The 14,579-nt window shown below is 46.8% G+C and overlaps 1 protein-coding gene and 1 long non-coding RNA gene across 14 annotated transcripts in view; one reads left to right on the top strand and one right to left on the bottom strand.

The window, feature by feature from the left end:
* Positions 1–14,579, bottom strand: part of KDM2B (lysine demethylase 2B) — a 153,173-nt gene that overhangs the window by 54,774 nt on the left and 83,820 nt on the right. For all 12 annotated transcript variants that reach the window (XM_053901993.1, XM_053901989.1, XM_053901986.1 and 9 more), the window contains one exon: positions 11,526–12,010. In XM_053901993.1, the coding sequence (XP_053757968.1) occupies positions 11,526–12,010 (485 nt within the window). The remainder of the gene's footprint in view (positions 1–11,525; positions 12,011–14,579) is intronic.
* LOC109277683 (uncharacterized) lies at positions 3,347–14,044 on the top strand. Of its 2 annotated transcripts, XR_008422108.1 has the most exons (5): positions 3,347–3,588; positions 4,248–4,413; positions 9,750–9,883; positions 10,291–10,634; positions 13,193–14,044. It is a non-coding gene; the product is annotated as an uncharacterized LOC109277683 (long non-coding RNA). The 2 variants fall into 2 exon arrangements; XR_008422109.1 differs by lacking the exon at positions 13,193–14,044 and having other exon boundaries at positions 3,356–3,588; positions 10,291–11,076.

Here is a 14,579-nt window from a genome sequence, read left to right as displayed (position 1 = left end):
CCCTCTCTCTCTCTCCCCTCACTTGTGCATCTGTGCATGCTATAAATAAGTAAGTAAATAAATAAATAAATAAGAGAAAGATTGAGGCTCCTGGGTGGCTCAGTCAGTTGAGCGTCCAACTTCAGCTCAGGTTATGATCTCCATGTCCATGGGTTCGAGCCCCGCATCGGGCTCTGTGCTGACAGCTCAGAGCCTGGAGCCTACTTTGGATTCTATGTCTCTCTCTCTCTCTGCCCCTCTCCTGCTCATACTCTGTCTCTCTCTGTCTCTCAAAAATAAACATTTAAAAATTTGAGAAAAAAAGAAAGAGAGACAGAGAGAGATTCAGGACACTAGAGGCTGTTTCTGCTGGAAACTGCCCTGCTTTTGACCCAACAAGATGACCACAGACAACGGATGTGCTGGGCCTCTGTTCCCTGTTACTCTAACTCTCTCAGAGAGTTTAATTGGTTAACAATAGATTCAGGCCCCACCATTCCCTAGGGTGGGGTGTTAATAATAATGATAATAAAGCAGAGGCAGGCATCAGGAAAGAATCAATGGGTAAAAAGGAAGGTAACAAGGTCACAAGGCCTGGAGCAGCTCCGATGCTGCTCTGAGGAACCTAGCAGAATAAGGGGTCCTCTGCTTGCCACAGGAACTGGGTTTCAATGCACCTTGGGCCTCTCAAGTTCTCTGCCTCTGCCCCAGCCCGACCACCATGTGCCCGCCTGTAAAAACCCATCTGTACTGGGGTGCACCATATCTCCCAGATAGGTATGTTCAAATCCTAATCCCTGGTACCTGTGAATGTGACCTTACTTGGAAACAGGTTCTTTGCACATGTAATTGTTTAAGGCTATCCAGATGAAATAATCCTAGATTTAAGGTGCACCCTAAATCCTATGACTGGTGTCTTCATAAGAGAAAGAAGAGGGGGATGTGAACAGAGACACAAGGAAGAAGGCTGTGGGAAGACAGAGGCAGGGACTGCAGGGATGCAGCCACAAGCCAAGCAACATCAGGAACAACTAGAAGCTGGAAGAGCAAAGAATGCCCCCCTAGAGCCTTCTCAGGATGCAGACCAGACTGTGAGAGAAGAAATTTCTGTTGTCCTAAGCCACCAAGTTTGGGGCTCCTGGGTGGCTCAGTCGGTTAGACGTCCGACTCTTGATTTTGGCTCAGGTCATGATCTCACGGTTCGGGAGTTCGAGCCCCACACTGAGCTCTGTGCTGACAGCGCAGAGCCTGCTTAGGATTGTCTGTCTCCCTCTCTCTGCCCTGCCCCTATTCATGCTCTCTCTCTTTCTCTAAAAACAAACAAATAAACAAACATTTAAAAAAGTCACCAAGTTTGTAATTAATTTGTTATGGCAGTAACAGGCAACTAGCACAAACTTGCCGTAGCATACTGTGGCTAAAAGCCTCTTAGCTGCATGATTTGGGCAAGTCGCTACATCTCTCTGAGTCTCAGTTTCTCCATCTAAGAAATGGGATGATAATAGTCTCCACCTCGCCAGGTTGTGGCAAGGATCACAATGCATGGAAGGTACCAGGTACACAGTAAATGTTCAACAACTTTTGGCCGATCTCTTGTGGCTTATGTCACATTTCCTGCTGGAATACACTGTCCCTGTCCTCTGTCTGCAGAATTCTACTACTTCACAAGTTTTAAGCACAGGGAAATGTAAAAGTTTATTTAGTTGGAAGGGCAGTCTAAAAGCTGACTGAGCTGCCTAACTAGGAGAGAGAATAACGCCCACAAGTTAATTTTAGGCTAAAAAAAAGCTCCAGCTGACATGGACAATCTACCCATTTTTCAGGTCTAGGGTTTGCCCAGATGTCTGGAACTCAGATCTCTGGCCCTTTGCGGTCCTCCTCCGTTCCCCTGAGGTGGTGCAGGCACAGAACTCGGAGTATGCGTGGTTTGTCGTCATAGTAGATGGTTAGGCCTGTCTCACTCACCTTTGTGTCAACCCTCTATCCCCTCCCTGCCCAACAAAAATACAAAACACACGGCTCAATATTACATCCAGCCCCCGACAGGAGAGCCTGAGCAACTACTGGAGGCCAGCCCCCCAGCCCCACTCAACCTGTGCGGTACCTTCTCTATGCTCTGGGCCATCCTCCGGGGTGGGAGGGAGCCGGGCTGCAGACCTCCCACTGGCTTCCTGCTTTTTGGCTCTTCTGAAGCAGGTGTGGTGGTGGTGGTGGTGGTAATAAATTAAAAAGCCAATAGTTCCAGAGGTCTGGGCTCTACACCTTGCTATTTTGCACAACACCAAGGCGGGGGAGGGGCTTAAACAAGCAGGTGTGTTCCGAGGCGAGGACTGATGACCCCCTGAGAGAAAAGCTGTATAAACGTTCCACGGTCATGGGTTTCACAAACTCTCACACTCATCCCTAAATGGGCCTGTTTTCATTCCACGGTGTCTGAAATAATAATAATAATAATAATAATAATAATAATAATAATAATAGTAATGATAATAAAACAGCTCCAGGTTACTGAGCACTTAAAGGCCCTGTGCTAAGTAAAGCTTTATGCATGTTGCCTCACTGAATTTTATCACGTTCCCCAAGAGCATTCAGCTGGTTAATGGATGGCACATGGGATTCAGCCTGACTCCAGAAACTTTGGTCTTAAAAGATACTACATGTTTGGATAATGTACTCTTAATTTACAATCATTTTCTTTCCTATGATATTTGGGTTTCAATGAAAGAACAATAGAATTGATTTTTTTCTTTTATGTTGAAAAAAATATATATATACATAAAAAACACCTGAAAACAATGGCCCCTCTCTGGCTCTTCCAGCCCCGTAATTCCATGCAACCCCACAATTCCAAGCAATAAGAAAGGTGGTTGTCTGTGGTGAGCTGGCCTTTGTCATCCAAGTTGACAGTCTGGCAGCCAGGGGAGTCTGGTATTACTTTAACAAAAACAGCTGCAGAATAACCTTGCAATGGGGTAATTGACAAAGATCCTCTCATTTCCAACCTCACTGGTCACCACCCACTTAGACCCAAACCCTCACAACGTTGCAATGCACTGGTAATTTTCAAGTCATTTACAGTCAATTTGAGTAGACCTGCCCCCAAAACAGCACCATGCCTCCCTTTCCTCCCGACAGGAACCAGATCTCTCTCCCCCTGAGTTCTAGTTGAAAGTACAGATTCTTCTAGAAGGAACAGCATCCAGGGCAACTCCCATCTTACTGTTGGAAATCCAAGATGGAAGAGAAAAAAGATGATGCAGTGGGTTGAATAGCGTGGCCCTCAAAATTCATGTGCAAAACCTCAGAATGTGACCTTACTAAGTTATGGGGTCTTTGTAGATGTAATCATGTTAAGATGAGGTCATAGTGGATGAGGGTGGGACCTAATCCAATGACTAATGTCCTCAGAAGAGAAGAAGACACATGGAAAAGACAAACAACCATGCGAAGACGGAGTCAGAGATTGAAGTGATCTAGGGACAAGCCAAGGAATGCCAAAGATTGCTGGCGATCACAAGAAACTGGAAAAGACAAGGAAGGTTCCTTCCTCCCCTCGAGTCTTCAGAGCAAAAGCATGGCTTTGATTTCAGACTTCCAGACTCCAGAACTGTGAGAGAATAAGTTTCTGTTGTCTTAAGACAGTCTGTGGAGGCGCCTGGGTGGCTCAGTCGGTTAAGCGGCCGACTTCGGCTCAGGTCATGATCTCGCGGTCCGTGGGTTCGAGCCCCGCTTCGGGCTCTGTGCTGACAGCTCAGAGCCTGGAGCCTGTTTCGGATTCTGTGTCTCCCTCTCTCTGACCCTCCCCCGTTCATGCTCTGTCTCTGTCTCAAAAATAAATAAACATTAAAAAAAAAAAAAAATTAAAAAAAAAAAAAAAAAGACAGTCTGTGGTTCTTTGTTATGGCAGGCCCTAGGAAACTCACCCAGATGGCAATCATTAACCTGGAAGATGGATGTGGGTGAAGCTAAGAGATGGGACAGAGCTGGGGAAGGGTGGGGAGCTAGCCAAGGCCAGGCTGGCTCTCCTTGGACTGTCACCTATGAATATCTAATATTCTCCACAGGTTTAACTAGGAGTGCTAGGCATTCCTTACCTCATTGTCACTCAAAATACTTCAGGGACATAGGTCCCTGTTGTTAGCCCCGTTTTACAGTGAAGACACTCAGGTTTCAACTGGTGAAGCCCTTCAGAACGGCCAAGGACCTACAGAATCTGGTCCCCACCAAGACAAAGCACAGCTAGTCCCAAACTCTTGTTTTACATGCAGGTGAACAGATGGGTGGAATGACTTGACCACACAGCAAGCAGCAAAGAACAAACGGAAATAGAACTCAAGGGTCTCGTGTCCTGATTTCCTATTCTCCCCATTAAGTACAGGCCAATATCCTACACTCCTCCAGCAGAAGTGCTCTGAAAGAAGAAAGTTGCTAAAGGTATCTCAGTGCCAAACCCCAAGGATTTCACAAACACAGGGAAAGGAAATGGTTTTCTCAGTTCGATTTTTACAAGACGCTTGAATCTTTCTTTTCACAATATAAATGAAGTTAGGGGGGTCGTTTTGGTTTGCATCTAAATCCAGACCCTCTCAAGGCAAGTTTTCAAGGTACAAATGAGCTCACTGGGAACTACTGAAACCACAGGGTCACAGCAAAGACAAACTCAACTTTTGAAAGTTCTGCCCCCCAAAAGAGTATAAGCTAGACTTACAGGAAGATAAACACACAAAAAGCTTCTTTAAGGGACAAAAGCAAGTTGCTTTTGCAACTTGCAGTCAAACTTTTTAAAAATGATGTAAACATGGGGACGACGGGAAAGCCCCAGAAATATATTTAGCAGATGAGTAACAGGGGGTTACCTCCAATTGGGAAAGCTGAGGAGGAGGACATTTTCTCTAGCCTCTAGCCTATAATGTTTAATTTTTCTTACATTGATCATGGAACACTTGAAACTTTTACAGAAAAGAAATATCCAGAATAGGTAAACCCATAAAGACAGAAAGCAGACAAGGGGAGGGGGGAAATGGGGATTGACTGCTAGTGGGGACAGGATTCTGTCTGGGATGTTAAAAATGTTCTGAACTACACACAGGTGGTGGTTGCACAACGTTGTGAATGTACTTAAAGTCACTAAACTATACACTTGAAAATGGTTAAGATTGGGCGCCTGGCTGGTTCAGTCAGTGGAGCATATGACTCGATCTGGGGGCCGTGAGTTTGAGCCCCACATTGGGTGTAGAGATTACTTAAAAATAAAAAAATTAAAACAATATTGGGGCGCCTGGGTGGCTCAATCAGCTAAGCATCCGACTTCGGCTCAGGTCATGATCTCACGTTTCATGAATTTGAGCCCCGCGTCGGCTCTGTGCTGTGTCGGGCTCTGTGCTGACAGCTCAGAGCCTGGAGCCTACTTCATTTTTTGTTTTTAGTTTCTTTTAATGTTTATTTATTTTTGAGAGAGAGAGAGAGAGAGAGAGAGAGAGAGAGCGGGCCTGAGTGGAGGAGGGGGAAAGAGTAAGGGAGACACAATCTGAAGCAGGCTCCAGGCTCTGAGCCGTCAGCACAGAGCCGGACACGGGGCTGGAACCCACGAACCAAGAGATTATGACCGGAGCCGAAGCTGGACGCCCAACCAACTGAGCTACCCAGGCGCTCCAACCTGGAGACTACTTCAGATTCTGTGTCTCCCTCTCTCTTTGCTCCTCCCCAGTTCACACTCTGTCTGTCTCTCTCTCTCTCTCTCTCTCTCTCTCTCAAAAATAAATAAATAAATAAATAAATAAATAAATAAATAAATATTAAAATAATAATAATAATGAAATAAATTTAAAAATTAAAATAAGTATGGGGCGCCTGGGTGGCTCAGTCGGTTGAGCGGCCGACTTCGGCTCAGGTCATGATCTCACGGTCCGTGAGTTCAAGCCCCGCGTCGGGCTCTGTGCCGACAGCTTGGAGCCTGGAGCCTGTTTCGGATTCTGTGTCTCCCTCTCTCTGACCCTCCCCCATTCATGCTCTGTCTCTCTCTGTCTCAAAAATAAATAAACGTTAAAAAAAAATTTAAAAAAAAAATTAAAATAAGTATTTTAATAAAATAAAATGGTTAAGATGGTAAATTCTTGAAGATTTTTTTAGTATTCCATTATTCTTTTTTTTTTTGGAGAGAGAACAGGAGCAGGAGAAAGGGGCAACGGGGGAGAGAGAGAGAGAGAGAGAGAGAGAGAGAGAAAGAATCTCAAGCAGGCTCCACATTCAGCACAGAGCCTGACATAGGGCTCGATCCCATGACCCTGGGATCACGACCTAAGTAAAAATCAAGAGTGGGATGCTCAACCGACTGAGCCACCCAGGCGCCCCAATTCTTGAACATTTTGGAAGATTCTAAAGTAGTGATCTAGTAAGTAAAAAAGAAAAAAAATTTAATGTTTATTTATTTTTGAGAGAGAGACAGAGTGCAAGTGGGGGAGGGGCAGGGAGAGAGGGAGACACAGAATCCAAAGCAGGCTCCAGGTTCCAAGCTGTCAGCACAGAATCTGACACGGAGTTCGAAACCACAACCCTCAAGATCATGACCTGAGCCAAAGTCGGATGCTCAACTGACTGAGCCACTGAGACACCCCAAAAAAGAAAACATTTTAAGACAAAATAGTGTCATGTGTATTTTACCACAATTAAAAAAAACACATTACAGGGGTGCCTGGGTAACTTTGGCTCAGGTCATGATCTGGTGGTTTGTGAGGTCAAGCCCCGTGTCGGGCTCTGTGCTGACAGCTCAGAGCCTGGAGCCTGCTTCAGATTCTGTGTCTTCCCCTCTCTCTTCCCCTCCCCTGCTCACACTCTGTGTCTGTCTCTCAACAATTAAAAAAAAAAAATTTAATAAATACATTACAAATGAAAGAAAAAAAATCAGTTTTCCCAATACTGCACTGTATGTTAACTAACTAGAATTTAAATAAAAAATTGGCGGGGGTGGGCGGCGCCTGGGTGGCTCAGTTTGTTAAGCATCTGACTTCAGCTCAGGTCATGATCTCACGGTTCGTGGGTTTGAGCTCCACCTCGGACTCTGCTGTTAGCGTGGAGCCTCCTTCAGATCCTCTGTATCCCTCTCTCTGCCCCTCCCCGTTTGTGCATGTATGCTCCCTCTTGCTCTCTCTCAAAAATAAATAAACATTAAAATTTTTTAAAAATTTTTTAATTTTTTAATGAAAAAAATGTGTTTTTTTTTTAAATTTTCTAAATGTTTATTTATTTTTGAGAGAGAGAGACAGAGTGCAAGCAGGGGAGGGGCAGAGAGAGAGGGAGACAGAATCTGAAGCAGGCTCTAGGCTCCGAGCTGTCAGCCCAGAGCCCAAAGTGGGGCTTGAACTCACAAACTGTGAGATCATGACCTGGGCCAAAGTCAGATGTTTAATCGACTGAGCCACCCAGGCGCCCCCCAAAAATGGGTTTTTGATAAAAGCCAAAACCTAGCCATCTGGAGACAGAGTTGTTTTGGGACCATCTCCAATCCCAGGGGCCTCTGGTTACCATGAACCACCATCAGCAGCAATCTCTGAGGCCCCGGAGAAAAGGACAGAAGGAAAAATGTTGTCTTTTTGCAACACAGCCAAAGATCATAACTGGTCAGTCACCAAGGGGGAACCACCATTGGCCAGAGACACGAATCACTCAATGGTAGGGATGCCCATAGGCACGGGACCCACATTCCTGACCTGTGTTTTATTTCTCAGCCAGCACAAACGAAAGCTCAATATCTGAGGACAGAGAACAAAGGCACCGAAGTGTGTGCAGCCAGTGTCCGTAACAACACTCTCGCTCTGAAGGTCACTCTTGGATGCCACATCTTTTCTGGGTCTCCAGGGACCGTGAGGGGCTGATGGCCTGGCTGGACAGCCAAGAACTCCCCTGTTCTGGAAGAGATGTTTGGCCCACTTCCCTGTACAGACTCCCGGCCACACAGCACTTAGACACCAGCAGCTGCTCCAGTTTTCCTGAGGCTCTAAGGAGACCTGTCTACCCAATTTACGAGCTCTTCAAGCTGCAAAAGGCCTCCCCAGACAAGGCTCAAGAACATAAATATCTCCAAAGATAGGCAATTCAAGCCCTCTCGGCCTCAGTTGCCATCATCCTGGAAACCTCCGCGCCATGAGAGCCAAGTGGAGGAAAAGGCAAAAGCACAGGCTAAAGAGAAAAAGAAGAAAGATAGGACACAGGTCCAAGTAAACCACTAGCTTATGCACCCACGGAAGCCACAGGAGCAGAAATAAGGAAAGCCAGAGGCCAGGGACACGGGTACGAGTTCCTGAACTGCACAGTTACTTTCTAGAACTTGATTCAGTGGATCCAAAACATCCAGTACCATCTGATCACAATGACCACCTTTGAGAGACATAGCTTGTTCAGACCAAAAAACACTCCCTTTTGGTCCTTTGCCCTGGACCTGTGACTTTCGGGACTAATTCTGTTTTCATTTGGAACATGTATACAATCAATCATCTCTTCTGCTGTTTTAGTAAAAAAAAAAAAGAGAGAGAGAGAGAGAGAGAGAGAGGCAAGTTCAATAAGTGAGCTAAGTGACTAGATTATATGAAAAAAAGATGTGAGAGCCTAATAATAAATACACACTCAGGGAGTCAGTAGGGAGTGGTGGGGAGTGGGGTGCTGCTACTCACTTCCTACTAAGGGTAGCCAGTCCGGAACACAGGCCAGGAGAGCTAGGATATTTTTTTATGACTCTTCTGATATTTTAATGTTGGCAAGTAATTACAAAAATATATTTCATACTGTGCAGGCCAAACATAATGCCAAGAGGCTGGATTTGGCCAGGGACTGCTGATTTATAACCTGTTCCAGGGCCTGACCCATTGCTTCTTTAAAGAAAGCCCAAGCAGTCCCCTTACCACCTTCTCCCTAAATGCAGAATGACCTCTGAGAGGGGAGAGAATTTCTCTACAAAGCAGTATGGTGTAGGGGGTAAACACAAGGAATCCCCCATTGTGGTCTTGGGCAAATCACTTAACCTATCAGTACCTCAATTTTCTCATCTGCAAAATGAGGCTAGTAAAAATACTACTGAGGGTTGTTGGGAGGTTTAAATGAGTTTATATATGGAAAACACCTATAAGAGCACATCGCAATTGAGATGCATTATCACACATTACCACAACCTGCCATTGAACCCCATGGTGGGGATAGGAGGGAGGAGGCTGGGCTCCTTAAAATTTACCTAAACCCCTCCCCCAGGCCTCCTCCACACCATCGACCAGCCTAGGCTGAATCCAGTCTCAGATGCCCATCAGGTGGGTACAGGTGAGAGACAGGAGGGCCAAGTCCCACCCCGAGAAAGAAATCTGACCAACCGAGGAACCAGGAACACTACACAAACAGATCAGAGACACAAAGATGCATTTAAAGTAAAAAGCAGAGGGGTGCCTGGATGGCTCAGTCGGTTAAGTGTCCAACTTCGGCTCAGGTCATGATCTCCCAGTTTGTGGGTTCGAGCCCCACATCCGGCTCTGTGCTGACAGTTTAGAACCTGGAGCTTGCTTTGGATTCTGTGTCTCCCTCTCTCTCTCTGCCCCTCCTCCGCTCATGCTCTGTTTCTCTCTCAAAAATAAAAAAAATCTAAAGTAAAAAAAAGAGCTTTCCACAACCACAGAACAACATTTCCTTATAAGATGAATGTGTTTTTAACTCACAATATGTAGGGGCCCCAATACTATTAATGGTCTTATGACTGATGAAAATTCCTTGTTTGTTTTTTTTTTACTTTAAAGGACCTCAGAAGAAAAAAAGGAGCCTCATGAAAGAATGCTAAAGTTTCTTTGGGAAACCCAATAGATAAAACTCCATACCGAGAGATTAAGGATTCTTAACCCAGGGTCCAGGAACAGGCTCAGGAATCCAACAGGTTAGGAGTCCCCTGACCTGGCATGCAAAATTTTGTGTGTCTAAGCAAATTTATATAAAACCCTCAGGTGAGGTCAGCAACCTATAAAAAAGTCAAGAGTCAATAAAAAAGACCCAAAGCAAGTAAAGATTTGCTTTATAGGGATGGTCACCACAGAGTTCTTTTACCAGGCAATTTCCCCCAGTTTATAAGACTTTCATTTCATGGCACCTGGAGGAACACATCTTCTATATGAAGTGAAATATATCTGGATTAATGATTTTGAACACCCTCTCCCTTTGCTGGTGGTGCCCGTCAGGCTGCCCGATGCCCCTCGGCCTGCCCTGGGGTCTCACTCCAATAAGAGTTCAGCCCCAGATCACTGAGCATCTTGAGGACAGGACCTTCTTAATATTTCTGTATTGCAGGCCCTGACACCTGTTTCCTAAATGAATCAGTGAATGCATGAACTAGTTTACAAGACCTGGGTATCGTCTCCAGCCATCAAAAAAGAGACTTAAATTGTTTTCAACCCCAGCAGCAGGCAGCTGGACTCACTGGGGAATCAGACACTGGAAGAGGAAGCCTAAATGCCTCTGAGGCCTCACAGCAAAAAGCCTGACCGATGTTGAAAAAAGAGGTGGTTCTGCATAGTGGTATACACTCGAGAGCTCTTAAGCCACTCCCAGGTCCTCATCCCAGCTCCCCTCATTTACCTGCTCTGTCACCTCAGGCACATCCTTTACCCTCTCTGAACCTACTTCCGTATCTGGTAAGTGCAGATAGTTGAGGTAGCTTGCCTGGCACTGGCACCTGACAGGTAGCCAGTTTTCCACAAATGGTATGATGATGATTACTACAGGGCAAGGCCTCTCAGGGTATGTCTTAGGAAATACACACACCGCCTGTGTGCACTGTGCCTGTAACAGCCTTCCCCTTCCAGAGAGCTCCTATGCAACCTCTAAGGCCCAAGCCAAATGCCCTCTGCGTAACTGTCTCAGAGCCCTGGCACCTGGTGTGCTGATGAGTGTCCTTCACCCCACTTCTATGCCCTGGGAGCACACAGCATGCCACAGGCGACTTAATTCCCTATGTCCTGACTTTTTCTCCTCTCTACTTCCCTGCTAATAGGTAAGCTACCAATGCCTTCCTGCTTTCTGTTTCCCCAGTGGTTAGCCCAGATGGTGCTTAATGAATATTTGCTCAATAATTAGGCTCTGCTTAAAGACCTCTGAACCCCAGGTGGCTACCTCAGCAAGCCACCTAGAGGACCACCAGGAGGTACAACTGGTCATATGAAACAGACGCATGCTCCGGGAGAAGCCAGCCCAGAGTCTTGCTGAACAGGATGGAGGGGTCTGTCCCCAAACCTAACAACAGCACTGTGGGCACACCCATGATGTCTAATGCCAGCAAAGCCTGCCAGATTTTCAATAAGTGCTGAGAATAAGTCCTTGCCAACCACAGAGGCAGCTCCCCCTATATAGCTCAATGGTGGCCTCAGCTCAGGGGCCATACAAGGGCTTGCTTGGACCAGAAGCCCCTTTCCATGCATAGACATACCCCCAGGACAGTCTGCACCAAGCCACCCTGTGCTGAGCTGCCCCTGGGAACTGCCAGGCCCTTCTCAGCCGCCCAGGTCCAGATGCGACCCCCTGCCCACCTTCACACCCTCCAGGAGTGCCTGGGGGTCCTCGATGCCCTCGGGGACACACTTCTTGTTCTCTGGGAGAGATTCCAGTTTCTCCACCAGCGCTTTCAGGCCCTTCAGCTCAAACTCGGTGAGGTGGGTCCACTTGGCAGAGACCCCCGTGGCTGGAGAGCCAGTGGGCGTCTTGGGGTAGTCTGTGGGCACCGTCGTGGACTTCACACTCTCCTCCGACTCGTTAGACAAAGTCCTTTGGAGGAACCGCATGGCAGGTGCTTTGGGCTTCTTCCCGGGGGCCTCCTGGTCCTCTGAAGGGGTGCTGGTGGGCGAGGCAGGACCATCAGCCGGAAGTTTGGGCACCTTATCTGCACCCTCCTCCTCCTCCTCTTCCTCCTCCTCCTCCTTCTCCTCCTCCTGAGGCTGCTGCTCACAGGACTCCTCCTCCATCTCCAGCCAGGAATCAGATGAGAAGCCGTCTATGCTGGGTTTTCTTGGGGCATCTACAGGGAGCAGGAGGGTCAGCAGAAGACTGAGATGAATGGCCCAAACTCCCTGCTGGAAGTCCCTGGAGCCTCCACTCACTATGCCTCCCCTTTACTCAGGAGACCGGGCTTCCTTTTTTTTTTTTTTTTAATTTTTTTTTTTTTTTAATGTTTATTTTTGAGACAGAGAGAGACAGAGCATGAGCAGAGCAGGAGTAGAAAGAGAGGGAGACACAGAATCAGAAGCAGGCTCCAGGCTCTGAGCTGTCAGCACAGAACCCGACACGGGGCTCGAATTCACAAGCTGTGAGATCGTGACCTGAGCCGAAGTCGGACGCTTAACTGACCGAGCCACCCAGGTGCCCCGCTTCTTTTGACAGTTCTAATGGTCTATGCCTCCCTCAGCCTCTAGAAAGGTAGGGGTCAGTCAGACGTTGGTTCAAATCCCAGCTCTCTGTTTCTTCCTAGCTGTGTGTTCCCATTCAGGTTGCTTTACCTCTCTGAATACACCTGGCATTTTATTTTTCAACATATAAAAATGAGACCAAAAAAATACATATAATGATTCATATGAAATATCCAGAACAGGGGGAAATCTATGGAGACAGAAAGTAGATTAGTGACTGCCTAGGCTGGGGTAGGGGGAGATAAGGAGATAACTCAAGGGTATAGGTTTCTTTCTGGGGTAAAGAAACCAACCCCAAAATTGACTGGTGATGATTGCACAGCTCTGGGAATATACTAAAAACCACTGAGTTGTACACATTAACTTGTAGGATATGTGAACTACATGTTTTTAAAAACGTAAGGCACACGCGGTACCTGGGTGGCTCAGTCAGTTAAGCATCTGACCGGCTCAGGTCATGATCTCACAGCTCGTGAGTTCCAGCCTTGCCTCAGGCTCTGCACTGATAGTGTAAAGCCCGCTTCAGATCCTCTCGGTCTCCCTCTCTCTCTCTCTGCCTCTCCCCAACTCACGCTTTCTCTATCTCAAAATAAATAAATAAACTTAAATATATATGTATATATATATATATATATATATACATATATATATATATATATGGCACAAAATGCTTCCTCTGAACACTTATGGTGAGGATTCAGTAAGGCATCACTAAGCATGGGTCCTGGTGCACAACCAGCATTTGATAAATGAGGCAACTGCCTAACATCTCCCCTTTTCTTTTGTGGGAGGAGTGCTGAGACAATGAGGAACGAAGACAAGAAATTTTAAGAAAAAATCAGGCACCAATGACCCAAATGCCGCCTCAAGATTTTGTCTCATGCCTGCAAATGGAATCGGGGATGTTCTCCTACGGCCCTAAATCCACAAAGGAGAGATGTGACCCCCTGTTTGCTGGTCCTGAGGACTGCCACAAAATCAAGCGTCCGGTCCCCACAGGAACGTGGAGCTATTACAACCACAGGGGTTATCTCATTATTTCAGAATCATTTCCTAATTCCTACCAAGCTGGGAGCTTCCAAAGAGCAGGCTGTGGGGTCTCAGACTTTTCCACACCTGAATATTCCATCATCTGACATGTTTGAGACTCACAACAGACTCCCCAGACAAAACTGAACCTCTAGGAGGTAAAGAAGCACTTCCCGATAAAGACCCCAGCAGAAACATTTGTTCCCCATCATATGCCCAGCGTGAAACCCCCAAAAGTCACCGAGGATGAAAGTCAAGGGAAGGAGGGAAGAAGGCTTTTTGCAGTGAGAAAAAAAAAAAAAAAATAGGGAATCTAAAAATCCTGGCGATTGCAAGAGAAAGAAACAGTGCAAACCCTAAAGGAGACAGACCGATCGTATTTTTCTATCCTGTGATGAGACAGAAACCATGAATGAGGCTCAGCAGACTTTGCATCCAGGAAACCCCTCAGCAGTAACAGCTCAGAGGCAGGGACAGAGGGAAGATGGGTGTTCCTCCAGACTGCTCCTGGGGGCTCACTGTCACAGCTAGAGGCAACTTCAGGCGGGCACCTATGAGTCAAGATTCAAGGACTGAGCCATTTGGGGGGTGATGTCCCTTTAAATAAAGGAAGTAAGGCAGGGCTCCGCAGCTGTGGCTATAAACGCTCTCTCCCAGCCTCTGTCAGAACCACCCACTGCTCTGGCAAGCTTGTGTCTCCAGCCCTGGTCACCCCTCCCGCTGGCTCAAAGCTGGCCTCAGATTTTGAGGACTGGCTGCACCTCGCGGGCCTGCTCCCATATAGACAAAAACCAACCCCTAGGTGCAGCAGAGGGGTGAGGATAGGGGGATCAGCTGGTGGCCACGGAGAAATAAAACAACCAGGATTATTTGCTCCGTGGGGGTCCTGTCTCAGCAACCATGCCTGGACTGGATTCTCCTCACACCTAAACGGTCACCAGCAAGACCTGGAGGCCACCAGTGGGACTCTTTGGGGGGGGGGGGGGGTGTCACAATTTCATTTTCTTGGAGCCTATATTCCAAATGGAAGGTCAACAAGGATGGCTTCCCCTTCCTAAGGGGTCTCTAGGAATCTATCCGACACTTTGGTTCAAAAGAATTCCAGAAACCCAGGGACTCTCAGGGGCCACACTGAAAAAATTCTTCCTGCCC

This window comes from Panthera pardus, unplaced genomic scaffold (genome assembly GCF_024362965.1).
Source record: "Panthera pardus isolate Hobbes unplaced genomic scaffold, ASM2436296v1 HiC_scaffold_15, whole genome shotgun sequence".
In the NCBI taxonomy this organism is placed as follows: Eukaryota; Metazoa; Chordata; class Mammalia; order Carnivora; family Felidae; genus Panthera; species Panthera pardus.
This window is presented reverse-complemented; position numbering and strand designations above follow the sequence as displayed.